This window comes from Pecten maximus, chromosome 14, assembly GCF_902652985.1.
Source record: "Pecten maximus chromosome 14, xPecMax1.1, whole genome shotgun sequence".
NCBI classification, from domain to species: domain Eukaryota; kingdom Metazoa; phylum Mollusca; class Bivalvia; order Pectinida; family Pectinidae; genus Pecten; species Pecten maximus.
The window spans coordinates 3680420-3707696 of NC_047028.1; the positions used below are offsets into that span (position 1 = coordinate 3680420).

The window sequence follows — 27277 nt, forward strand, 5'->3', positions numbered from 1 at the left end:
GATATATTAAGAGACGGTAATATTTGTACAGTATAATGAGTATTCGTCAGAATTACAGTCTCGTCTCTGGTGTCTCTAAATGTTTTATATTACAAAGACAACAAAAACTACTGGAAAGGGCTCACTTTACATTTAAAATGCAACATCTAAAAATCTGAGGTGTTACGTGTATTGTGACACTATGTTTTGTATATTATGTAGTGTATATTGATGAGTATGAATGAAGAACTGTAGACAAATTGTAGTTCCTTTAAATATGAATTTTGCAACAAATTCAGGAGATGCCTATTAAGAAATATAAATGTAAAATGGCATCATACAGCTGTTTTGTCCCTCCAGGACTCACCAGGGATGTTAGGGACATCACACAGCTGTTGCGTCCATCTTGGAGTTGTCAGCGATGTTAGGGACATCACACAGGTGTCGTGTCCTAGGACTCGCTAGTGATGTTAAGGATCAAATATGCTTGGAAGTTCTTCGGCAAAACTATAGTTTTAAAAATATCAAACGTTCTTTATTTTCTTTACGCTTTACTGGTCAATAGAAGATAAATCTATCAATAGTAGAAGTATGTACTGACGATTTCCTGTATGTTAGGATGTGTATTTATCAACAGAATTGAGACAGTAGAAACATGTAAGGAATTATAACCTTTTCACTGAAAATGAAAAATGTTAAGACTTTATGATAATGTTCAAGTAAATAATGAGAAACATTTTTTGGAACTGGGAATCCTGATACACAAACGAAGTCGTATTTCTTACTCATAAATCGGGAAGAATAAGACCAGGCGTTTCATAAGAGTAAGCGTCTTCATCGACGACGACCGCCATGTAAATCTACGTCAAATCCAGGTTTGGTCACATTCTCAAAATGAGACCCACTGTGGTGACAACGCAATCACTAGGTATATCAACTGACATAGCACATTTGATATAACGGAAATACTGCCCCATTTTCTTTATCATCCTCCTTAAATCTCTCGAGACCCTGTGTTGTTAGTTTTCCGTCAGGAGTTGACATCTAACGAGGAAATCTTATGATGAAAACAAGTTCTTCAACATAACTGTCTTAAATGAGAGAAAAAACAAGTGGGGAATTGAAATTATCACGCTTGATCTTAAACAGCTGGGTCCATTGTAAGTACACTATACATACCGGGGAAAGCTGCCGCTGTTAAAGAGTGGGAAGTGTGCTGTATCATTGATTTCCATGTCTTTAGTTTTTATCCAATGACCAATTAAGTTATTTTTTTCTTATTTATAGACAACACGTCGTCAATGTTGAAGGACTTTGCAAGGCAGAGTTAGATATTCCGATAATCTCTTCATAATAATCAACCTCGTTTGAAAACAAAAGTAAATTAGCCAAGAGATCGGTAAAGCTGGTTTCAGTGGGTATGGCAATAGTCTGGTAGACTGGCGGTGTCGAGCAGAAATTCACTTATTTTCTCTGGAGCTTGGTTGTATGTTTCATGGATTAGTACGCTTCAGCATATCGCACAACCATGTAGTTGAAGGACTGCTCCCCTCTCGGAAAAGATAACGAACTCATTCGTTGTTTGGAATGGGAAGGGTAGTGTAAGGACTTGTTTTCAAGCACCGGATGTTTAAATTGGTTAAAATGTTATTTCGAGTTATTCGTAAACGACATTCCACTTATTCTACTACTGAAGTATACAGAATAATATGATTGTCACTCCGACTTAATTGTCTAACAATAGTATCATGACGTTTGGATAAAGACTTAGTTGAGCCAGCAGAGATGTTTATAAGGATACTTTCGTCACAAGTGTAGGCATCCAATATAAAATAAGCTGCCTTCATTCTGATCAACCGGTATTTTTATGCATTCCAATACTGAAAAGTGATTTTATTTTTTAGCTATAAGTTACAGTATTATAGCCGATCTGTCCAGTGGTTCCGTGGTCATTGACCCGGCCCTCTCCTTAGAGATATTACCAAGATTTCACATCGATTTGCTAATTACGCGATAAAATTGATTATATTCGTTTATCATTGAAAAACTACTTTAATAGTAGATTTTGAATTGGTGTAACTAGATATTTAATCTCTAAGGATTATTGTCAATGGTCATATTGAAGCATCGGGAAGGTTTATTCGTGTACACTGTACTTGGGTGTCTGGATAATGATGTTCGGGAGTACTCGAGGTGTGTCAGTAGTCAGTCTTTATGTTCCCGTATTGATTTACAGGCATGAAATACAACAGAGAATATCGTCATAATCAATAACCTACCTGTAATACTCGAGACCGGAAACTGTAGACCTGCATTGATACCTTGAAAAAGTTTAAGGAGATGACCATGGGTAAGCGTCTTCCACTTTTTTCATTTCATTTTTTTTCTCAAAATACTGACTATCTTTTTACTTCAGCTAGCTAAAGGTCTCTGGCTAATTTGTGGTTCCGACGCCAACCGACGGCGCCTGTCATAGGTTTCTCGACGTGTTATCCTCTAAAATTGTATCTTATAAGCCTTCAAAACCGTTTACTGGCGTAAAGTCCCCGGTTATCAACTATTTGTCCCATGTTTATGACATGATATTCATCCATGGAGTGGTTTATAGTTCATCACTAACAATTTCGGGCTGAGTGGTTAAGGTGTCCCGACACTTTATCACTAGCCCTCCACCTCTGGGTTGCGAGTTCGAAACCTACGTGGGACAGTTGCCAGGTACTGACCGTAGGCCGGGTACTCCGACTTTCCTCCACCTCCAAAACATGGCACGTCCTTAAATGACGACGTTAAACAAAATAAACCAAACCAAACCAAACCCATCTTTCTATTTCTAAACAAACGTCCTTGTTTAGTATTCAACCTGTATATACTAATGTATTCAAGTATTGTTTCATTTGCCTGTGTATTGTGTCACCCACAGGGGCTTGGCACGATTTTCCAAATGATAGTCTATATATATATGTATACATATATATATAGACTATCATTTGGAAAATCGTGCCAAGCCCCTGTGGTGTCACCCATTAACTGTCATGCTGTTTTACTCAACAGACACAATATCACACTGCAAACAGGACGAACATAAATAAACAATATCATTGTCATTGTCTTTATTACAAAATAAAATCATGTTTTATATGCATATAAAAATCTGATCACACGCTTTAGGTCATCATTTCAACTACAGGTACTTCTAATGAAATTGCATTAGTCAAAGAAAATAATAATGAAAAAAAAATTAATCATACCTGATCCACAGAAATAAGCATACATCTGTTCATTGTTCTTGTTACAGGTAAATTACCGTTTGATGCAATTATAAAAGATTTGTAACTGTAGTCCCCATCAACGCTTTTCTTTACAAGATCAAGTCTTTTTGGGAATGGTATCAATAACCGTATCATAAACATCGGCATCAATTTTACACAGAAAGAATTGTAATGAACAGAGGAATTGTAGCAATACAGTGTGGAATACATGTACTACGACCAAGGAGGGACGGGAAAGACTGAGGAGCGTATTCATACAGCTACAATGTATTAAACTGTGGTGCATATTAGAAAGGGAAATAACTCTCATATCAGGATGTTACATGCATACAGGTCACACAACTAATTCAGTCATTCAGCTGGTGTTTCTCCTGAACCAAGTCCATGAAGAAAATGTGTTTCTTTGTTTGAAGCTATTTGATGAGCAACTAACACATGAAACGAGTATTTTCTATATACCAGAATAAAGAGTAGGGTCTTGAGATTTTGAAAATCACAAATATTAACTCCTGGTATAGTAAAAAGGCGGGAATTCCCCCGTTCACTGTAAATATCGGGGTTACTGTCTTCCAACACAGGCGTCTACTTTTGGTTAGTATTAATAGATCCTTATCATATTATATCTGTATAGTATGAGTAGGGCCTATTTTTTTCTTTTTTCTTTTTTCTATTAATACTAACCAGAAGTAGATGCCTGTGCTCCAAGTAATGGTGTGATCTCTGGTATGATTTAGTAATATACTTATTTTAATACGGGACCAACAAATACATAAAGATGTCGATTAGTTTAACAGTAGGAGATGTGCAAAACACATGTCACTTGAATTAATGGCTGTCCAAATGTGATATACAACTTTCATGATTATTGAATTTGCTCTATGTTATAAGTAAACTTTTACAGAATTATCTCCCCTCATTCACAAGTGTAGTGAACTAAAGGAGTTATACACAGCAGGCTACATACAAACTAATAGTAATGTTATGGTATGGGAATAAATAACCCTTCAAATGATATGTTAGAAATGGATTTTAACAAAAAAATCATATACCGGGGGAAATCCTGAAAAATGAAAGGAAAAAAAGACAAAATAAAAAGTTAATTATAATGATTCAATAACAAAATAAAATATGTTTAAATAATAAAAGTTAGCGAGCTGGCAAACAAAACCCCAGTAGCATAAATACCAATAGAATCCCAAACATCATATCTTACTTAGTACTAGTCCTTCTCATGTAAAGTTTACACAGCCACAATGTAAAAATCTTTCTCACTTGCTTCACAAAGATTATCTCCATTGTACATAATTAAGGACATGCTACATAATATAAATTGTAGAACAGATTTTTAAAAAGTTCTCAACTACTTAAGTACCACTATGACTTTACAAAAACCAAAATGAACAATTGGCTTCTGAATTTGTTACATGTACATATAAGGGCTATTCCAGTAAAATAAAGACATACATCCAACAAGACCAGTCCAGAATCAGCAGAAATTCTAACATGATAGCCGCTGGAGAAAGTGGAGTCTATATTATAAGACTGAGTTAAATCACTTTTACGGGTGGTCCTTACAGACAAACCTGGAGTCCTCCTGTGGGTACATATTTAACTGGAATAGTCGCGAATACAACTAATATGACCCTCACCCCATCTCGTGCTTTGACAGTTTACGGGGGAAAGTTTGCATTGTTTACACGGGTTATGTACCTCCTTTTAAAAAAGAGTTCTTGGTTGGACCGCTTACATCATCGCAAAAACATCTCAACTTTTCCTCAGCTGAGGATGACCTCAAGTTACTTGAGGAATTTTTATACAAGTCACATTTGAGGAAATCTCAGTTAAGGAAATCTCAAGTTGAGATTTCTTTATACAAGCGGGGCCTGGAGTCCTCCCATTGGTAGATATTTTACTGGAAAAGCCTTAGTTAGAATTTGGTAAATATGAGCCTTATTATACAATGTGCACCCAAATAAAGGGAAAATATATCACTGTGTGTTGTTATCTCATGCTACAGTGTACATAAATCTTCATTTTTAAATCCCAATATTTTCACTGTAACGTTTATCAGTCTTGAATACTAAAGAAGGACTACTTCTCGAGAGTAAAAAGATTTCATATACAGCATGTATATTTTAAATTTTAGAACTTATTCCTGAATTAAGATGTATAATTTCTAATTTAATGACACGTAAACTTCCACTGAAATATATTTGATATTAGATTTCTCCCTGAATATCAAATCTAATGAAAAAAAATCATTTTTGAGTCATCCTAAAATATACAACAGTTGTCTTTTCTTTATACACTAAGAGAGAAAGTGATGTGTAACCATAAGCAAGGCTTGATCTGTCTTGACACTTAATTAAACAAGAGATCCCAGAGGGATCTTGGCGCCCACCATTGAATGATCTTCATAGGTTCCATGTCAGATTGATCTTTTCTCTACTTTTCCCTTCATTTTACTAATCTGTGCAAATCGAGACATCCCTCCAGTACTTTTCAAACAAGGGAACCCTAGCTATATAAGAAAGTTGAGATTTAACGATAATGGCTGTTTGTTTGCCAGGTTGTTTTCAGGACAGACTGGTCCAAAAATGCAATACAAGGAACCAAGGGGAACCTACTTCTGAAATTTGAGAAAGATCCATTCAGTACTTTGAGAAATAGCGATAACAAACTTCAATTGTCAAAATCCAAGATGGCTGCCTGTCGGCCATGTTGTTTTCCGATTAGTCTCAAAACGCAATATGCATAACTAGGCACCAAGGGGAACCTACATATGAAATTTGAGAAAGATCCCTTAAATACTTTCTCAGAAATAGCGATAACAAACTTCAATTGTCAAAATCCAAGATGGCTGCCTGTCGGCCATGTTGTTTTCCGATTGGTCTCAAAATGCAATATGAATAACTAGGCACCAAGGGAAACCTACATATGAAATTTGAGAAAGATCCCTTCAGCACTTTCTCAGAAATAGCGATAACAAACTTCAATTGTCAAAATCCAAGATGGCTGCCTGTCGGCCATATTGTTTTCCGATTGGTCTCAAAAGGCAATATGCATAACTAGGCACCAAGGGGAACCTACATATGAAATTTGAGAATGATCCATTAAGGACTTTCTCAGAAATAGCGATAACAAACTTCAATTGTCAAAATCCAAGATGGCTGCCTGTCGGCCATGTTGTTTTCCGATTGGTCTCAAATCGCAATATGCATAACTAGGCACCAAGGGAAACCTTCATATGAAATTTGAGAAAGATCCCTTCAGTACTTTCTCAGAAATAGCGATAACAAACTTCAATTGTCAAAATCCAAGATGGCTGCCTGTTGGCCATGTTGTTTTCCGATTGGTCTCAAAACGCAATATGCATAACTAGGCACCAAGGGGAACCTACATATGAAATTTGAGAAAGATCCCTTCAGTACTTTCTCAGAAATAGCGATAACAAACTTCAATTGTCAAAATCCAAGATGGCTGCCTGTTGGCCATATTGTTTTCCGATTGGTCTCAAAACGCAATATGCATAACTAGGCACCAAGGGGAACCTACATATGAAATTTGAGAAAGATCCCTTCAGCACTTTCTCAGAAATAGCGATAACAAACTTCAATTGTCAAAATCCAAGATGGCTGCCTGTCGGCCATGTTGTTTTCCGATTGGTCTCAAAAGGCAATATGCATAACTAGGCACCAAGGGAAACCTTCATATGAAATTTGAGAAAGATCCCTTCAGTACTTTCTCAGAAAAAGCGATAACAAACTTCAATTGTCAAAATCCAAGATGGCTGCCTGTCGGCCATGTTGTTTTCCGATTGGTCACAAAATGCAATATGCATAACTAGGCACCAAGGGGAACCTACATATGAAATTTGAGAAAGATCCCTTCAGTACTTTCTCAGAAATAGCGATAACAAACTTCAATTGTCAAAATCCAAGATGGCTGCCTGTCGGCCATGTTGTTTTCCGATTGGTCTCAAAACGCAATATGCATAACTAGGCACCAAGGGGAACCTACATATGAAATTTGAGAAAGATCCCTTCAGTACTTTCTCAGAAATAGCGATAACAAGAATTGTTTACGGACGGAGGGACGGACGGACGGACGGACGGACGACGGACCACGGACGCAGGGCGATTTGAATAGCCCACCATCTGATGATGGTGGGCTAAAAAGTAGCTTTGAAATGGACACTACAAGAATTTAATATCAAACATACGTGCTCCTGCCATATGTTTTCTTCAGAGACCAAATCTGATGTAAATTATGCAAGGCTGTAAAATTCAACCAGGTTGATGCTGGGATGAATGAATTTCTGTGAGGCATAGTGAATTTTAATTTCTCTCTAAAATTATTATGGATTAATGCTAGAAGGGTTTGTAATCTTCACTTCCTGCCAGTCTGTACTAAAATATGAAATTGTTTACTCGCTGTAATTTTATTTTAACAACAAGAATAGCTTACACAATGTCATCATTGCAAGTAACTCACTCTCACTATATAGATATGACTCTTAAACAGAACAGGAAGCACCATTTACGACATATATGGCACTAACAATTCTCAGTCACACTAATAAACACTTCAGGGTCCAATTGTTCAAATTGTAATTAAGCTAATACCAATTTAACAAAAACTTTGAAATCCAGATAAAATCATTTCTGGTAAAACTAAATTGAGATAATTAGAGCACTCTTCATTGTATACATACCTGTCTATTATAAGGAATATACACATGAAGGTTTTAAAGTAAAATGAGATTTTCACTAATTAAGTGACTAATTATATATATATAAGCTAGATCACTGTTTGAACAACTGGGTCCAGGACTGTAACAATATATACAATGTATCACTTATAATATAACAATCAATGGAATTATCACTATTATATAATGCTAATTTGCATTCGGAATTGTTAATCCATTCTATCTTTAAAAATACATGTATCTTTGATTTAGTCTTAGCATTTTAACTATGTGCTATTTATTTCTTGATTATTATGAATTAAAACATCTTAAACAAACAACATTGTTTTTCTTTAATTTTTAATGTAATTTGAAAAGAATGAACCATAAACCAATAACTGAAATACACTCTTTTACAAAGATTGCGTCATCATTTTAAAATTTGAGAGCACTTCAGCATCTGTTCTATTCATTGATTGACCAACATATTGTTCCTTACTTATCACTATGACTGTCTTATATATTGATTAACCGGCAACATATATGGTATAAAGTGTTGTTTAAATATCTTGAGTAATTGAAATCAACCTGAATTTTATGTTATTGTGCTCGTGAATACATTTTTCTTTTTAATGTCTATCCAAATATGCTATTGAGTCTAAAATAACATTTGCTAGGAGATACGATGAGCAGCCTCCTTAAGGTCTTCTAAATTACGCAAGTTTTCCAAAGCATGAATAATTCTTTCCTTAGCTTTGACGCGACCTTCAGCAACTGTTGGATGTACACATTCATTGAGCAGATGTTCAAGGTCCCAATCATCTACTGCAAAGTTTGGCATGTCATGTAGCAGTCCATCTGGCATGCCTAAGTCCGCATCATTTGCATATTTTGATAAAAGGTTTCTGCACACTGCATAGTAGTTAAGATCAGAATCCATTCTAGAACATAAATCTTCTGTTGAAAAAGTCAGGCAGTTTTTCCCATCACATTCGTCAAAACTGTTCTCATGGAGTTTATTCCATAAAGGTTTCTTTACTGCAAAAACAATAGAGAAAAAACATTATTATGTAATGATATTAGATCACATTATAAATAATACATGTTTATGTTTATTGTTTTCTGATAAAAACATTGTTATTGACTAATGAAGCTAAAAGTTAATAATGTTTATTTTACTCCAAAAGTACTTAAAGTTAATTCAGTGATAACAACAGACTTTAACATGTAGGTTATGGATTACTTCAAACCAATATCAGCACTACTGGTGCATCAGTTGTGCCAAGTTTGATTTTATTATATCTGAAGCATAAGAATCGCAAAAAACACCTTGAATTTTGTATCCCTGTTGGCTTATTTTTTTTACAGATAACTCTTACATCTTTGAATGGCCGTCCGGTCGACCACTACAATATTCTCAAGGTCAATGAGTGTGACCTTCCCGCTCTCATCCACAACCAGGTTCTCATAGTTCAGGTCTGTCATGTAGAGGGCTAAGTCTTGACCACTGTTGGTCAATCGGTCTGCTATCTTCATAATCTGGTATGCAAGGTCAGCCTGTTAACAGAGACAGTTCTTGTAATACATAAAGTAACATCATCACATCAGCAGTGTACACGTAGTTATATAAATTTATCTTAACTTATGGATCCAAATGTGTTTTTTCCATCTAATGATACAACTCTTTGAGAATGTTTAGGTAATTTCTAACTTCCCACATGCGCATGTACTCTGTTGCTTGAAATAGTTTGAGTCTTATTAAAACCAGTTCTTTGATTCCTCTTCATTATCTACATTCCAGTATTCCTCTCCGTTACTCTACATTAGCATAGTATATTGCAAGATTGTATTGTATTATCATTTTCTTTGGAATTAAAGTATTTTCACATTCATGATAATGAAAGTAACCCCCCCCCCCCCCCCCCCCCCCCCCCATTATGTGATGGGTACACTTTCAAATTTGAACAGATGTCAAATTTAAAGCTCTGTTTCTTAATTCTTAAAATGTCATTTTCAGTCTATGTTATACAATGATATTAACACATCATGTGATTCTGTGAAAATGTAAATCACTAAAACCATGACTAGTGGTGAAATGAAAGATTCACTCTACCCTTTTTGGCCATGGAGCATTATAGTATTTGTATAGGGGCTCTCCTTCATAACTGACAGCAATGAATCTTCCACAAGCTCCATAATATGTCGGGAAAGGCCAACCATTTGATGAAGGGAACATCTGAAACCAAATTATATAAATTACAGTAATTTCATGTTTAGCCCAACTCTTGAAAATACTTCAACTATCTGAGGTTCTATACCAATAATGAACATCACATGTACACTGTACATCAGGTTTTGCTAAAGGTATACCTGAAGCATCAAAGGCTCTGGGTTGGTGATGGCGGTCACGTAAAGTTGTAACTTGTCTGTCGTCATAACTTCTGGATTGTCAGGTTTCAACTTTTCTTTGTAGTTTTCCATCACTTTGTCAATCAGATTATATGTAGGACATGAAAACATGGATGCTGTTCCTTTCAGATGTTTTGGTAAAAGTCCAAGACGTCGAATCTCATCTCCAGTGTTGGTTCTCATCAGGACCCTGGCCACATCACAACCTACTGGACGCACAGCATCTTGACATAATTTCTCGTCAATATCATCAAGTTCTTTGTCATGAGCCAACTTTTTAAGAACAATGGTATGACCAAGTCCTGCATGTTCAGCAAAATGTACATTTTTTATATTAACGAAGTCCAGAAGTCGAACCTGTGACCATCCTTTCAGTTTGATCTGACTGTCTTTGAAGGCCCAACAAAGACTGTGGCCATAGCAGGCTGGGCATTTGTCTGTTTGGAGAAAGTTATCATCTGCTAAATGATTCCGAGTAAGGGACAAGATCAGACTGCCATAGATGTACATTGATAAACACAAAGTTGAGAGTAAGAAACATTTTGTCCGCCATGATAGCCTGCGTATGGTTGCTGCAGCGTCAGACACTACTACACGGACATTCCTCATTGGACGACTTTGGTTTGAACCACTGCGTCGATTTCTAACGTGGTCTGGGATCATTGTTTTAGCTGAGAATTCACATCAACAACACCTATGGAAAGAAAGTCATACATTTAAGCATTCAACAGTGCCTATAATTTAAATTATTATAAAAAAATTACCTATAATTTAAACAATTATAAAAAAGTACATCATGAGAATATCCGTCCAACATGTGTTTGTTTACTTGGTTTATCTCCCCTTGAATACCCTGGGTCATTTTGAGGCAGGGTCTCCTTGGAGTAGTTGTAGACTACCTCAATGAACAACATACAGGATGCCCTCGCATGCAATCCAGAGCAATAAGGGTAAAGTGTCTTGCCCAAGGAGACAAACACGCCTGCGTAGACTTGCCCTTTCTCGGCTTCCCGAGAAACACGAATCGACACAGATAAGGAGCATCGAAACACACCTAGAATTTTCATTCCAGGTGCTCTAATAATATTAGAGGTTTACACGACAGTAAATTTTTGACAAACTGTCATGTCCACCAATGTAATCAGGTGGAATAAGACCTCATATAACGTATAGGAGTACACCCCAGGTACTTTGGCGACGCTCTAAAAACCGACTGAGATATCAGGGCCTCTTAGTGAAACATATCAAGTGAATAATCGTATAATATCTCTTGTGAACAATCGCGAAAGTATATTATTTTGATAGTTTGCTTGAATATGTAGATATCTAAAGTGAACAGTGTCCCGGCCAGTGATAGCCAGAGTTTCCTCTGGACATGGTGTCAGAGGAAACTCGGACTAGGACAGTGAATGCGAAATTATCGTGTTTTGATTACATTCGACAGAACTCCACTGCTATTGTTTTCGCCTGTCTCTTATATTTTAGATGAAAATACATCATACCTGAGTTCTTCCGACATAATGCAATATATAGTTTGTAGAGTAAAATTTGAAGAAATACACAAAAATAACGACAGAAAAGTCAATTAGACTACAACTTTCGTACAGTTTCCGCGTCGGTCAACGTTAACATCAAGCTTTTCATTATGGTACTCGGCCCCCTACTCAAGCAAACGTCGGTGCGATCCATGTCAACGGACTATAAAATATAAACCAAAAGCGATGATTATTATACCCGGACGAGATATGGAAGGGAGAGAAAGACACTAAAGACAAGACAAGACTGCTATTTGACATGAAGATATAATATTGGCGGCCCAATAGCGGCAGCATACAGTAGTTTCAGATTGACCAAATTTATGTAAATATTTTAAAGAATCATATTTTTTTTTTCTGAAAAGGTGAAGGGGGTTGGCGGATTTCAAAGCAAATATGAGATCGTTTGTGTGCTTAGGTAACTTTTTGGAGTCTAAGATGGAAAAGTTTCCAATCTGATTAAAATCAAAATCTGATTGGAAAAGTTCCATATATGCCAACCATGTAAGAATAAAAGGATACGAAGCCATTTCTTTGCGAAAAAATTGTAAAAGATAGGTGGATTTTGAGGGAAATAAAATCATTAATTTTATTCTACAAGAAGAAACTAATCTAATATAAAAATTGAATAGCAGTAATATTATAGATGTTTTGATTTCCTTTTCTGGATCATCATATTTGATCAAATGTGTGTTAATTACAATCGATATTTACGAGAATGACGAACATCTACACATAGAGGAGGGGTTTCCAAATTGGACTCAAAAGTAAATGTGATATCGTTTCTGTGCTTAAGCCGGCTTTTTGGATTCTGAGTTGGAAAATATCTACTAAATTCCAATCATATGTACGTGCAGAATCACTGCGGTGAAAACTATGTAAAATAAATGAATAAGTAAAGAAAAATAAGATAAAAAACGTAAGTTTTGAGACGAAAATTCTCATTTTATTCCCCAAGGAAAAATAATACCAAATTCATACATATTGATAGAAACACATTGGATATTGTACATATACGTCATGCTGGGAGATTTGGTTTTGAGTATATTTAGAGTAAGATATAAAAACATGATGGCATTTGGATAAAAAAAATCGAACCGATCATCTAGTGTGAAGATGGTCTGAAAGCTAAAAATAATGCTTCCGATATTACAGTCTATTCAGAAACATGATGCCACAGAAATATGTCCGAACAGTGTACAATCCACGGCCAAAAGATAGTACATAGTTATGAATTTTCAGCAAAGGAATTAAAACTGCTAGAGACTGAAATGGTGAGCTTTTCATGAATGGTAGGCTTTATAAAAACACTTGTTTGTCTCATTGATTTCAAAAGAAAAAAATATCCAGCTAAGCGAACAAAAAGACTCCAAGATATATGACACTAACTGATTACTGTAGAGTTTAGAGGTCTATAGAATGTGCCATATATAGAGGATATCTAACCATGTCTTCAGGAATACCAAATATATTTCACGAGTGGGGCTAATATTTTGATATTTTTCACGAGTGCGCAGCACGAGTGAAAAATATCAAAATATTAGCCACACGAGTGAAATATATTTGGTATTACTGAAGACACTGTTAGATATTCTGTTTATTACATTTTTTATCAACGAAAACCCTACCCCGTATGCTAACTAGGACTACAGCGATAATTTGTAAACAAAAAAAGTAGTTTCCCCAGTCCAGGTGCTGACATATATGTCGGGCTTTCTGATTGGTCAATTATTTTGGTATTTTCTAATCATTTAGCAAAAGTGATATTTGTCACTAGTGAAAAATATCACTTTTATAGAATGAATAATTTTTGATATTTCACTGGTAAAAATGTAATAAAAATATTTCTCTCCGCCAAGAACTAATTCCAGCCAAACGCTTCTTATTGTAGTTGCTCTAAATCGCCGTCGTTTGATAATCCCATGGGATATGTATGGTACTTTCAGTTTCAGTGTTGTATAGAGTACGACAAGGAAACATGACTACACATGGCTTTAGAAGCAAAGAGTTTGTTATTCAAATATGGCGGTGAACACTTTATACTTAAGTTTTCCTACTTCGACTTCTGTTTTTTTGTGCTCTGATAATTTTCCCTTTTCCTTTTTAGATTCTAATTGGACTAAATTGATACCATCCTGTTCCTCATGTGTTTTTAAATAGCTTTCTTTAGATTGTCTTCTTTTCATTTTTGTTGTTTCTTGACATGGGCCAAGTAAGAAATAGCTTCACCTCTTATTTGTAAGTAAGGTCTCGAGAAAAATGGCATCTTCAATATTAAACGGTAGGTCTGCATCGGGGATGTCGGATAAATCACCAAGTTTATATTCTGGGAGACAAATTAGACTTTTAAATTTCATGGTACACTCGTTCGCTAGATTCAAATATTTTATAAACAAAATTTAATCGGCTGCTGTAAAATTTCCAAATACCTTTCTCTGAAACGAGACAAAGACTTTCAATGCCTGTTTTCAACATCTGCATATCTGTCAAGTATATGTATGAAAAGATTCACTTTAAAAAGACGAACCTTTTATTCTCAGAAAGATTACAGCACTCTAAGTCGAATTTACGATTCAGCATTTTCTACATCAAAATGAAAATACAATTTCCGGAAACAATGCATTTATTATCATAACATAAACATATACAAAAAGAAAACTAATAATAACCGACGATATATGTCCCCAAAAGAGTGCGTTGACGGAAATTATCAATACATAAACCACGTAATTGCTATAGCGTCTGTTTGTTGGGGACCGATTGTAAATATGATACAGGCAAGCTACGATTATACTTATCTATAAGTAAAAAACATTTATGATGTCTGGTATAGCACGTGCTGTATTGTTACACAGAGTAATGGCGTATTGTTATATGGTAACGTGATCCCTACAGTCAGAGATTGCCAGCGTCCTGGTAAACTTTAGGTCCTGTGGTCGCGTTTAGTTTTCTTAGGTAGTATGGACTCAGATTGAATCTCAAAAGTCCACTATACTTATATGTACAATTTATAGACCTGAAAATGATGTAAACCCTTTTTGGCCTAACTTGCATTCTTCAATTGAAAGAGCACTTGAAGTATCACCACTTTTAGTTATTAATGGAGATTTGAATGTTGACATGTTCACTATTTCGCCACAACACGTTCTGTCCGATATAATATCGACTTTTGGTCTTATTAATGTCATTGATGAACCTACTAGAACTGGTCATACCAGATCTAGTCTGCTTGATCCGATCTTTTTGACGGATTCAATCAAATATATTGACTCATCAGTTATTACTATTGAAAGATCATTTAGTGACCACGATTGTAGTCTAGTATCTATTGAAATTCCTTCTTCAATTGTAACTTCTTATAAACGTAAGGTATGGGTATACAAGCATGCTGATTTTAATAAATTCAATTATTTAATTTCAAATTTTGAGTGGGAGAATATGATAACGAGGTGCGGGTCAGTTGATATTGCGTGTGAAAACTTTAGCAAAATTTATTTAGATTTTGCTCATATATGTATTCCATTCAAAGAGATTACGATTAGACCTAAAGATAAACCGTGGATGACATCGGAACTAAGGAAAAACATAAGGATTCGTGACAGATTACATAAGAAATCTCGTTCTTCTTCTCTTCAGCATGATATAAACAAATTTAAGGCTCAGCGAAATAAAGTCAACAATATGAAGAAACATGCTCGTCAAAATTGTTATGAAAATGTTAACGGACTAATTGATCAGTATTCTTCCTCAGATCCTAAAACATATTGGAGATTAATTACGAAACTCATGAAATCTTCGGGTAACTCCCAATCTATTCCTACTCTTATAGATCCAGCTTTAGGAAATATAGTTACGAACGACGGTGACAAAGCAAATATTTTAAATAAATATTTTTGCTCTATAACTGATGTTGATGATAGTAATTCAGACATTCCTATTTTAGAACAAAAAAACTGATAAAACACTTAGCTCGTTAAGGGTAGACACATCAGAAATTATGGATATATTGAAAGTTTTAAAATTAGGCAAAGCCTCTGGTCATGATGGGATAAGCCACCATATGTTGAAACATACTGCACAGTCAGTCGCAAAGCCGCTTGAAATTCTTTTTAACTTATCACTTTCCTCTGGTATCTATCCAAATATGTGGAAAATGGCCACCGTTATGCCATTGTTCAAAAAAGGTGATAGGCACTCTACGTCTAATTACAGACCAATATCTTTATTATCAACCGTAGGTAAAGTTTTCGAGCGTGTTATTTATAAACATATCCACAATTACTTTATTGAAAATTCTCTCTTCTACAAGTATCAATCAGGTTTTATGCCCGGTCACTCCACTGTTCATCAACTAATTGAAATATATCATAATATCTGTTTAGCCCTTGAGGAGAAAAAACACGTCTGCTTAGTATTTTGTGACATATCAAAAGCATTTGATCGTGTATGGCATAAGGGTTTGTTAATTAAATTAAAATCCTACGGTATATCTGGTAAATTGTTGACATGGTTAAGTAACTATCTTACAAACAGAAAACAAAGAGTATTCATATCCAATTCTTTCTCTGATACTGGTAATATTAAGGCAGGTGTACCTCAGGGCTCTATCCTTGGTCCCCTACTATTCTTGATTTATATAAATGATATTGCTGAAGTTCTGCTTTCTGCTTCACGTCTTTTTGCTGATGATACTTCACTTATGAGTACATCTGCCTCTTGTAATGAAATTGAAATAAATATTAACCAGGACTTGGAATCATTAAGTTCTTGGGCAAAGAGATGGTTGGTAGATTTTAATCCACGTAAAACAGAAGTAATTTTTATTTCGAACTCTAACAACTTAGAAGAAGTCATTGAATTGGAATTTGAAAATGAGTTCTTAAACTTTAGTAATAACCATAGACATTTGGGCGTCACTTTCAATTCGAAAGGTAAATGGAGCGACCATATTGAAAATACTTATACGTCTGTTCTTAAAAAGCTCAATGCTCTGAGAAAATTGAAATACATGCTTAAACGTGATACATTAATAAGAATATATAAAACATTTATCTTACCGGTTTTGGAATATGCGTGTGAATTATGGGATGGGTGTAATGTGTTAGAATCAAATTTATTAGAAAGGGCCCAACGTGAAGCGGCACGTATTATAACTGGTTTACCTTCATATGCTAGTAGCAATTCTTTATACATTGAAACGGGTCTAGAGACACTTTCGGATAGACGTAATAGAAGAAAACTACAATTACTGTATGAGATGAAAAATAATATAACTCCAGATTTTTAAAATGTTCTAGTGCCCCAATCTGTTGGTCAAAACACCCCTTATGCATTGAGAAATAGAAATAATTTTGTTATTCCTAACTATAGGCTTTCCAATACAAATTCATCCTTTTTACCTTCAACTCTTCGTCTATGGAACGAACTAGATCATAATATTAGATCTTCTCCTAGCTTGAGCATTTTCAAAAATGCTATTACACCAGATATAAATACATTAAAACCTCCCAGTTATTATGGTTTTGGTGATAGGAAAATTAATGTAATTCATACCAAATTAAGGTATCAAAACAGTTCTCTCAAATATGACTTATTTCGTTTTAACCTGGTAGTAAATGCTGAATGTATTTGTGGTAACCCCTGTTAAAATGCCTTTCATTTTTTCTTTGAGTGTCCAAATTATGATATACAGAGGCAATGACTTTTTCTTAGTCTTCGAAATGTAGATATCGATGCAGCTATAAAGTTACAGTTACTCCTATGTGGAAATGTTCATCTGCCTGTAGACACTAATTTAATCATATTCAGAAATGTGCACAAGTTTATAAAAACAAGTAATAGATTTTAAAATGCATGATATTTGTTCTGTACTTCATGCCTTTTGACAAATCGGAGAGCAATGTTACAAAGATATTACAAAAATATTGAATTGGTGACCTTTAGTCTTTATTTTGTCAAATATTGTAATTTTGTATTTGTTTTGGGAAAGGGCGTTGATAAGTTGCAAAAACTTGTGTCCAATCCTTTTGTACATTTTGACAATAAAATATGTTTGAATCAACATGATTGTTGTTTATATTGACCTCTCGCACGTGTGTCCCAATGGTAGCAAAGAACATAAAGTCTGAAAACCAAAGCGATTCCCTGATAGGGTGAGAAAAGGTAAGGGGGTTATTGGCAGGTATGCTTCCCCGGATACTCTGATTTTCTCCGGACGTGTGGGGTTTCTCCGGACAATCTGATTCTCTCTGGACGTGTGGGGTTTCTCCGGATACTCTGATTCTCTCTGGACGTGTGGAGTTTCTCCGGACAATCTGATTCTCTCCGGACGTGTGGGGTTTCTCCGGAAACTCTGATTTTCTCCGGCCTTGTAGGTTTCTCGGAATAGATAAACTTTAATTCTATTGGCTATACACATTTTTGTCCGGATAAAAGGCAAATATCTGTATTAATCCTTTGGTTGGGTGGCACAGTGGTAACACAATTGCCTTTCATATAGGCGGCCGGAGTCCATTTCCGTGAAGAAGGTATGGGTCACCTGCCCGACCACGTGGAGTTTCTTCTGGACCATTGGTACGCTTCCACTCTGGTCAATAAGAGCGTTTAATATAAGCTGATCAAAGTCTCCTGGACGACCTCAAATACTCTTGTGCACCGCTGGTTTTCGGGAAACATGCCAGAAACGACAGGAAAATGTGAAGAAATAAAAATGATGATGATAAGAAGAAACCGAGCAAAAGCATTCCCCCAAAGTACGAATCTTAATGTAGAATTATGAAATATTTGCGGATAAGGTATCACACATACTGAGAGTAGAACGGAGTGTAATGTGATGCTACTTATGACTGCGGGGACTCAACACTGATTACATAGATTATCTATTACGATTACTGTATATTGTTTAATATCTTGCATACCTATCGGGCGTCATTTTACTTTGCATTACATTTAAAAATCGAAGGCTACAGGAGACGAATGTACGGCAATTTATTTTATAACAGTGCCTTATTGTTTAGCAGTGTGTCTTGAGAAGAAGTTTTTTTCTCACCCTATATACCCTAAAGGCGTCGTTAGCTTCATTTTTATACTAAAGGTGAGTTCCAGACCTCCATCGTGTCCAAGACATATAAGTTAACTCACATTTATGTACTGAGAGATAATTCAATAGGGTATAAGGAGGTGTTCTCCACTTGCCCACTTTTTAAAGTTCAAAGAAAAGTGTTGATATAGGAGAACAAAGGGAAACCAATTATAAATGGAGATACAGCCGGTATAAGTAATTAATATAGAACTTCACCGTACAGCTGTTCCGTTATAGGACTCGTCAGTTATGCAAGGGCCCAAAAATATGGAAATCCAAATGGTAAGTCGGGAAAGTGAAGTGTGCCTAAACAGATGTTAGAATATCGAAATGTCTTACTTTATAAATTGCGTGATTGCTGAGTTTTAAATAATTACAGAAAGAACACGAGATACATCTGTATGTTCTGAACCTGTGATAATAATCATAAAAAAATTAACGTGTTATCCATCCAGTTTTAACAGCAATCCCCGAATACCAGTCCACCTACATAGCCTACCACACAGCAATCCCCGAGGTACAGTCCACCTACATAGCCTACCACACAGCAATCCCCGAAGTAGTCCACCTACATAGCCTACCACACAGCAATCCCCGAGGTACAGTCCACCTACATAGCCTACCACACAGCAATCCCCGAGGTACAGTCCACCTACATAGCCTACCACACAGCAATCGCCGAGGTACAGTCCACCTACATAGCCTACCACACAGCAATCCCCGAGGTACAGTCCACCTACATAGCCTACCACACAGCAATCGCCGAGGTACAGTCCACCTACATAGCCTACCACACAGCAATCCCCGAGGTACAGTCCACCTACATAGCCTACCACACAGCAATCCCCGAGGTACAGTCCACCTACATAGCCTACCACACAGCAATCCCCGAAGTACAGTCCACCTACATAGCCTACCACACAGCAATCGCCGAGGTACAGTCCATCTACATAGCCTACCACACAGCAATCCCCGAAGTAGTCCACCTACATAGCCTACCACACAGCAATCCCCGAAGTACAGTCCACCTACATAGCCTACCACACAGCAATCGCCGAGGTACAGTCCATCTACATAGCCTACCACACAGCAATCCCCGAGGTACAGTCCACCTACATAGCCTACCACACAGCAATCCCCGAGGTACAGTCCACCTACATAGCCTACCACACAGCAATCCCCGAGGTACAGTCCACCTACATAGCCTACCACACAGCAATCGCCGAGGTACAGTCCACCTACATAGCCTACCACACAGCAATCCCCGAAGTAGTCCACCTACATAGCCTACCACACAGCAATCCCCGAGGTACAGTCCACCTACATAGCCTACCACACAGCAATCCCCGAGGTACAGTCCACCTACATAGCCTACCACACAGCAATCCCCGAGGTACAGTCCACCTACATAGCCTACCACACAGCAATCCCCGAGGTACAGTCCACCTACATAGCCTACCACACAGCAATCGCAAAGGGCTGTGTAGAAGATGCACTAGTGAATAGCACTTTTAAATAAGTACATAACATCAATTGAAACATAAAAATCCCACCAGTAATCTCTTTGTGTTACTTTATACATGCTTATTATGTCATAAAATAACATCAGGTTCAAACTCGTAACGAATCGAAAGATAAAACAAATAAAAAATCATATTTTTAATTTTAAAAAGTTACTTCGAACAGGAAGAAAGTTAAAAAATACGAATTGACAGTACATACTTATATTACTTTTACAGAATACATAAACTACATGTGAATACCATCTTTAGATATAGAGAATAACGAAAATGAATACAAATAGCTGTCAATTGAAAGACTGTTCCTCAGCCACCTTGGAAAAGTGCACTGAGATTATGCTGGTGCATGAAAAATAGCAGAAATGCTACTGGGAAAAAACAAGCAATAAATGACTTATACGTGTACGTAAAAATACATGGACGAATCAGCAAACCGTGTTATGATGAAATCTAATAATATGACTGCGCACTGCACTGAAGCCAAACTAGTGATCTATATAATTTGGCCAAATATATAAAAACTGCTAATAGAAGACGTGATATTGCATTAAATTAAGCTAACGTCTTGAGAGTTTATTAATCACAAAATAGTTATTATTATATGCAGTGCTAGATATCTCTCTACACTTCTAGGCGTACTGTAGGTGTGATAGTGGTGCGTGTGTGTTGTTGTTTATATGTTAAATGTTATATTGCACTGTATATATGCACAACTGATGAGCGGTATAGCTCAAAGTAATAAATGAACTTGAACCAGCGACACAGCGATACCACGGGAACACACGGTACCGACTGAAGACAGCTGTACAGCGTATACCATAGCGACATGGGATATCGGGGGTAACTGAGACATGTATAGACAACTGTAAGTATAAATTGTACGCGGATTGTTCCAACATCAACACAGACTTGTGTTATTGTTACTGTGACACAGCATGTCCCTTTTTCCGTGATTGCTGCACAAACACAAGCGAGTCTAATACTGGAAGCATTGATGTCGATGCCCAAAACATTTTGCCATGCAGAAGCATCAGTCAAACTAGCTGTAAATTTGTAAATACGTGTTACAGGGAGTGGGAAGATGACGCAATTAAAGAAAGGTGCGAAAATGTCGACGAAGACGTTACTTTAACGAATGTAAACTTGCTGCCAGTTGTTGGGTATTCGTTGGCAATGCCTCTGATGTATAGGAACAAGTTCTGTGCCCATTGTAACTATAACAACGAGTATGTTATGGTACTTCCGGGACTGCTGCCGAGAAGCTGTAACGTGTTTACAATACTTGACAAATTACCCGTCACCAAAGAAGACATAGGTTCAGCCCTGACCTATCTGACTGACGAGTTGAGGTGTGACCTGGTCCTGGAAGCTTCCGTCTGGTTTAAACACTGTCGTAGGTGTGACTGTATCAACCTTTGGAGTGCGACAAATAGTGGCTTTATCGAAGTTACATATACCATGGACAAACTCTATGAATGCCGTGTCAATGTAAGTTCCAAAAACAATGTAAGTCGTTGGTTCATTTTCAAGATTTGTGAAAGTATTTTATAATGTTAGATGTGTTATTTTAAGACAAAGAACAAGCATATACTCACTGCATTAAACTCATCCACTGACCATTATCTCGTATGCACTGACCATTATCTCGTATCCATTGACCAGTATCTCGTATGCATTGACCATTATCTCGTATCTATTGACCATTATCTAATATCTTTTGACCATTATCTCGTATCTATTGACCATTATCTCGTATCCATTGACAATTGTATCCATTGACCATTATCTCGTATCCATTGACCATTATCTCGTATCCATTGACCATTATCTCGTATCTTTTGACCATTATCTCGTATCCATTGATCATTATCTCGTATCCATTGACCATTATCTCGTATCCATTGACCATTATTTTGTATCCATTGACCATTATCTCGTATCCATTGGCCATTATCTCGTATCCATTGACCATTATCTTGTTTCCATGGACCATTTTCTCGTATCCATTGACCATTATCTCGTATTCATTGACCATTATCTCGTATCCATTGACCATTATCTTGTTTCCATTGACCATTATCTCGTATCCATTGACCATTATCTCGTATCCATTGACCATTATCTTGTTTCCATTGACCATTATCTCGTATTCATTGACCAGCATCTCGTATCCATTGACCATTATCTCGTATCCATTGACCATTATTTTGTATCCATTGACCATTATCTCGTATCCATTGACCATTATCTTGTATCCATTGACCATTATCTCGTATTCATTGACCATTATCTCGTATCCATTGACCAATATCTCGTATCCATTGACCATTATCTTATATCCATTGATCATTATCTCGTATCCATTGACCATTGTCTTGTATCCATTGACTATTATCTCGTATCCATTGACCATTATCTCGTATCGTTTGACCATTATATCGTATCCATTGACCTTTATCTCGTTTCTATTGACCATTATCTCGTATCCATTGACCAGTATATTGTATCCATTGACCAGTATCTCGTATCCATTTTGCTAAGTTATTATATAGAATTAAGGACGATATGATAACAGAGTAACAATCATCTTTCGAACCAGCTCTTAATTAATACTATTAAAACATGTCATATTTCAATATTCACAGAGCCACAATACCTTTCTACATCAGATGTTTGTTTATACAATATTGTCAACCCAAACATTATATAGACACATGTATAGATATACAATATTGTTAACACAAACATTATATAGATATACAATATTGTCAACACAAACATTATATAGATATACAATATTGTCAACACAAATATTATATAGATATACAATATTGTCAATTCAAATATTATATAGATATACAATATTGTCAACCCAAATATTATATAGATACACAATATTGTCAACCCAAACATTATATAGATACACAATATTGACAACACAAACATTATATAGATACACAATATTGTCAACACAAACATTATATAGATACACAATATTGTCAACACAAAAATTATATAGATACACAATATTGACAACACAAACATTATATAGATACACAATATTGACAACACAAACATTATATAGATACACAATATTGTCAACACAAACATTATATAGATACACAATATTGTCAACACAAACATTATATAGATACACAATATTGACAACACAAACATTATATAGATACACAATTTTGTCAACACAAACATTATATAGATACACAATATTGTCAACACAAACATTATATAGATACACAATATTGTCAACACAAACATTATATAGATACACAATATTGACAACACAAACATTATATAGATATACAATATTGTCAGTTCAAATATTATATAGATATACAATATTGTCAGTTCAAATATTATATAGATATACATGTACAATATTGTCAACACAAACATTATATAGATACACAATTTTGTCAACACAAACATTATATAGATACACAATATTGTCAACACAAACATTATATAGATACACAATATTGACAACACAAACATTATATAGATATACAATATTGTCAGTTCAAATATTATATAGATATACAATATTGTCAACCCAAACATTATATAGATACACAATATTGTCAACACAAACATTATATAGATATACAATATTGTCAGTTCAAATATTATATAGATATACAATATTGTCAACCCAAACATTATATAGATACACAATATTGTCAACACAAACATTATATAGATACACAATATTGTCAACACAAACATTATATAGATACACAATATTGTCAACACAAACATTATATAGATACACAATATTGTCAACACAAACATTATATAGATACACAATATTGTCAACACAAAAATTATATAGATACACAATATTGTCAACACAAACATTATATAGATACACAATATTGACAACACAAACATTATATAGATACACAATATTGTCAACACAAACATTATATAGATACACAATATTGTCAGTTCAAATATTATATAGATACACAATATTGTCAGTTCAAATATTATATAGATATACAATATTGTCAATTCAAATATTATATAGATATACAATATTGTCAATTCAAATATTATATAGATATACAATATTGTCAATTCAAATATTATTTAGATATACATGTACAATTTTGTCAACCCAAACATTATAAAAATATACAATATTGTCAACACAAACATTATATACAGATATACAATATTGTCAGTTCAAATATTATATAGATATACAATATTGTCAATTCAAATATTATATAGATATACAATATTGTCAATTCAAATATTATTTAGATATACATGTACAATTTTGTCAACCCAAACATTATATAGATATACAATATTGTCAACACAAACATTATATACAGATATACAATATTGTCAGTTCAAATATTATATAGATATACAATATTGTCAATTCAAATATTATATAGATATACAATATTGTCAATTCAAATATTATTTAGATATACATGTACAATTTTGTCAACCCAAACATTATATAGATATACAATATTGTCAACCCAAACATAATATAGATATACAATATTGTCAACCCAAACATTATACATGTATAGATATACAATATTGTCAAGCCAAACATTATATAGATATACAATATTACCAACACATAACAAAACATACAATATTATCATAAAATGATATTTTTCACACTTTCTGACGTGACAGTGTCACTTGGTTCTCGATAGATAAGCAAATTGATCGACCATGCAAAAAGCTGATAAAATGCTGCATAACTGGGCGTTCGTAAAAACAATGTGACCACTTCTCCTAGGTGTTGTTCAGCACTGTCAAATATCTTGTATGCTATTAAATAATTAAAGAATTGGTGTAATGGTGCATTTTAATTAATTAGTGTACTTACTTATATATATCTATAAATACTTAGCAAAGTAGTCTCGTTCATTACATGTACAAGTATTTTTGCTCCCATTAACAATCAATTTCATTGGCTGAACATTTATTTTATCAAACCATAACGTAAAAGATGACGTCACCGTTTGGAACGTCGTGTTTGATTGGTTGATACAGCTGCGTAATAATTCTAAGAAAAACAAGTCCATCAATAAAAGTGGATTTTCACTGGGATTTTGTAGAGTAAACTTAATTATAGGGATAAACCTGAATATATATATTTTCATGTTACGGAGATTTAACACAAAGAACCTATGTGTACTCCAAATAAACAACTTGCTTCGCCTTTTTCTTGTTTTTTTGTTATATCTCCATACCATAAAGAATATATCCAAGTTAATCCTTAAATAGATATATGATATTTCCAAGTCAAAATTTGAAATGTTTAATTTGTTTACCTAAATTTATAAAATATCAAATATGATCCGACTTTTCGCAATTCTAATAGGATGAAACATGGTCAAGTGGAAATCGATAGTTTGAAATATTAACCTGATGTTTTTTATTTTAGAAACACCGAGTTAACATGGCGTTTATGACGCAATATTATCTTTGTGACGTCATTATGTCCCAATGTAAATTTGGTGTTATAAAGATAAACATAATACAATTTCACAATCTCATATCTGATATAAAAATACATGCAAGAATTTTGAATTTTGAACCTGGTAGAAATCTAAAATATTAACCTCGGGTTTCACTCTCGGTTAATATTTCATTCTACTAGGTCGATATGACACTATATAGACCTCACTAAATGTATTTCCAAACATACAGAATAACAAATCTGACTAAAATTATATGGCAACTCGATGCTACAAACGAACACCAATAATTTACCGCAGTCATCTCGACATGCCAAAACAGAAAACAATATCACTGGCAATAAAACAAATATTCCTTCCGTAGTGTAGCACATTTTTAAAAGAAAACTTTATCATATACATGCTTATCATTATTTAAGACTGTTTTCAAGTGATTTGTCATTTTGACAGGGTAACCTGGCTGCTGATGTTTCTGACGGTGTTTGCAATATTGGAGAACGATACATCGATGATTATTGTGTGCGAGTATTCCTTATCATCAAACCTACCCAGGCATGGAGATTTCTATACTCAGTTATTGGCCAGGAGGTAAAATCATTGGAGACCGCAGAAAGATTTGTAGAGGCCGCCAAACGTTCTGTGTCCATGCAGTTAGGGATGGGACCAGACTGGCTACTGTACTGGAATGTGAGGGAGATTCCGGGGGTACGAAACACGTCTTCTCAAGCATGTATTGTCATACAACTCGATGTCGTCACGGAAAACATGATTGGGGACCCGGATGACATGTTTTTGTCAAGAAACATGTACGAATTATGTGAGGAGTGTCAACAGTTGGGTACATTTGTACCCGAAAGCCTGTTTTTATTTGATGAAGTTGCCTGTCACATTCCCCGGTGCACCTTTCCTAGATTTGGCCTGTTGGCAGGTGATCAAACTGAACAGCACACTACGGAAAATACATCTACAACAGACACAACAAACCCCGTGACACTCACCCCGGAAAACATGTCGAATGGGGCACCAAAGCGTGACAAGATCGGATCTGGGGGGACATGTTGGACATCCTGGTCATCCTCATTCTCCCTAATATTAACATTGTTAATACCTCTGATTGTCCCTCCACTTTCATAACACTGTCGCGAAGATTCAGTGGTTGGGTCTGAATTTGTTTTAATGACAAAATACGAATAGAAATATATGTCGACTGTCATACATAACCCAAGCTATGTAGATGTATAAAACATTTGTAATAATACTTCTGAATAAAGATATCCTTAAATGATTGTGTATTTGTTTGCATTTTACCACACAAAACTT

At 35.2% G+C, this 27277-nt stretch overlaps 2 protein-coding genes across 2 annotated transcripts; one reads left to right on the forward strand and one right to left on the reverse strand.

Moving 5' to 3' along the window:
* Positions 1–7427: 7427 nt before the first annotated feature.
* LOC117342284 (divergent protein kinase domain 2A-like) lies at positions 7428–11984 on the reverse strand. Its single transcript, XM_033904378.1, has 5 exons — positions 11850–11984; positions 10309–11041; positions 10052–10174; positions 9318–9495; positions 7428–8976 (listed from the first exon to the last, which is right to left on the reverse strand). Exons 2-5 carry the CDS (start codon positions 11008–11010, stop codon positions 8612–8614), a joined length of 1368 nt encoding a protein of 455 aa, XP_033760269.1. The 5' UTR covers positions 11011–11041; positions 11850–11984; the 3' UTR covers positions 7428–8611.
* A 9409-nt stretch (positions 11985–21393) lies between these two features.
* LOC117342815 lies at positions 21394–27202 on the forward strand. Its single transcript, XM_033905074.1, has 2 exons — positions 21394–21971; positions 26408–27202. The coding sequence occupies exons 1-2, from the start codon at positions 21657–21659 to the stop codon at positions 27089–27091; spliced, it is 999 nt and encodes a 332-aa protein (XP_033760965.1). The 5' UTR covers positions 21394–21656; the 3' UTR covers positions 27092–27202.
* Positions 27203–27277: the final 75 nt, after the last annotated feature.

Coding starts and splice junctions, on each gene's coding strand:
- LOC117342815 (XM_033905074.1), top strand. CDS start 21,657: ATGCCTCTGATGTATAGGAACAAGTTCTGTGCCCATTGTAACTATAAC. Junction 21,972..26,407: donor TCTATGAATGCCGTGTCAAT/GTAAGTTCCAAA, acceptor TCATTTTGACAG/GGTAACCTGGCTGCTGATGT.
- LOC117342284 (XM_033904378.1), bottom strand. CDS start 11,010: ATGATCCCAGACCACGTTAGAAATCGACGCAGTGGTTCAAACCAAAGT. Junction 10,175..10,308: donor CAGAGCCTTTGATGCTTCAG/GTATACCTTTAG, acceptor ATTTGGTTTCAG/ATGTTCCCTTCATCAAATGG. Junction 9,496..10,051: donor ATGCTCCATGGCCAAAAAGG/GTAGAGTGAATC, acceptor CTCTGTTAACAG/GCTGACCTTGCATACCAGAT.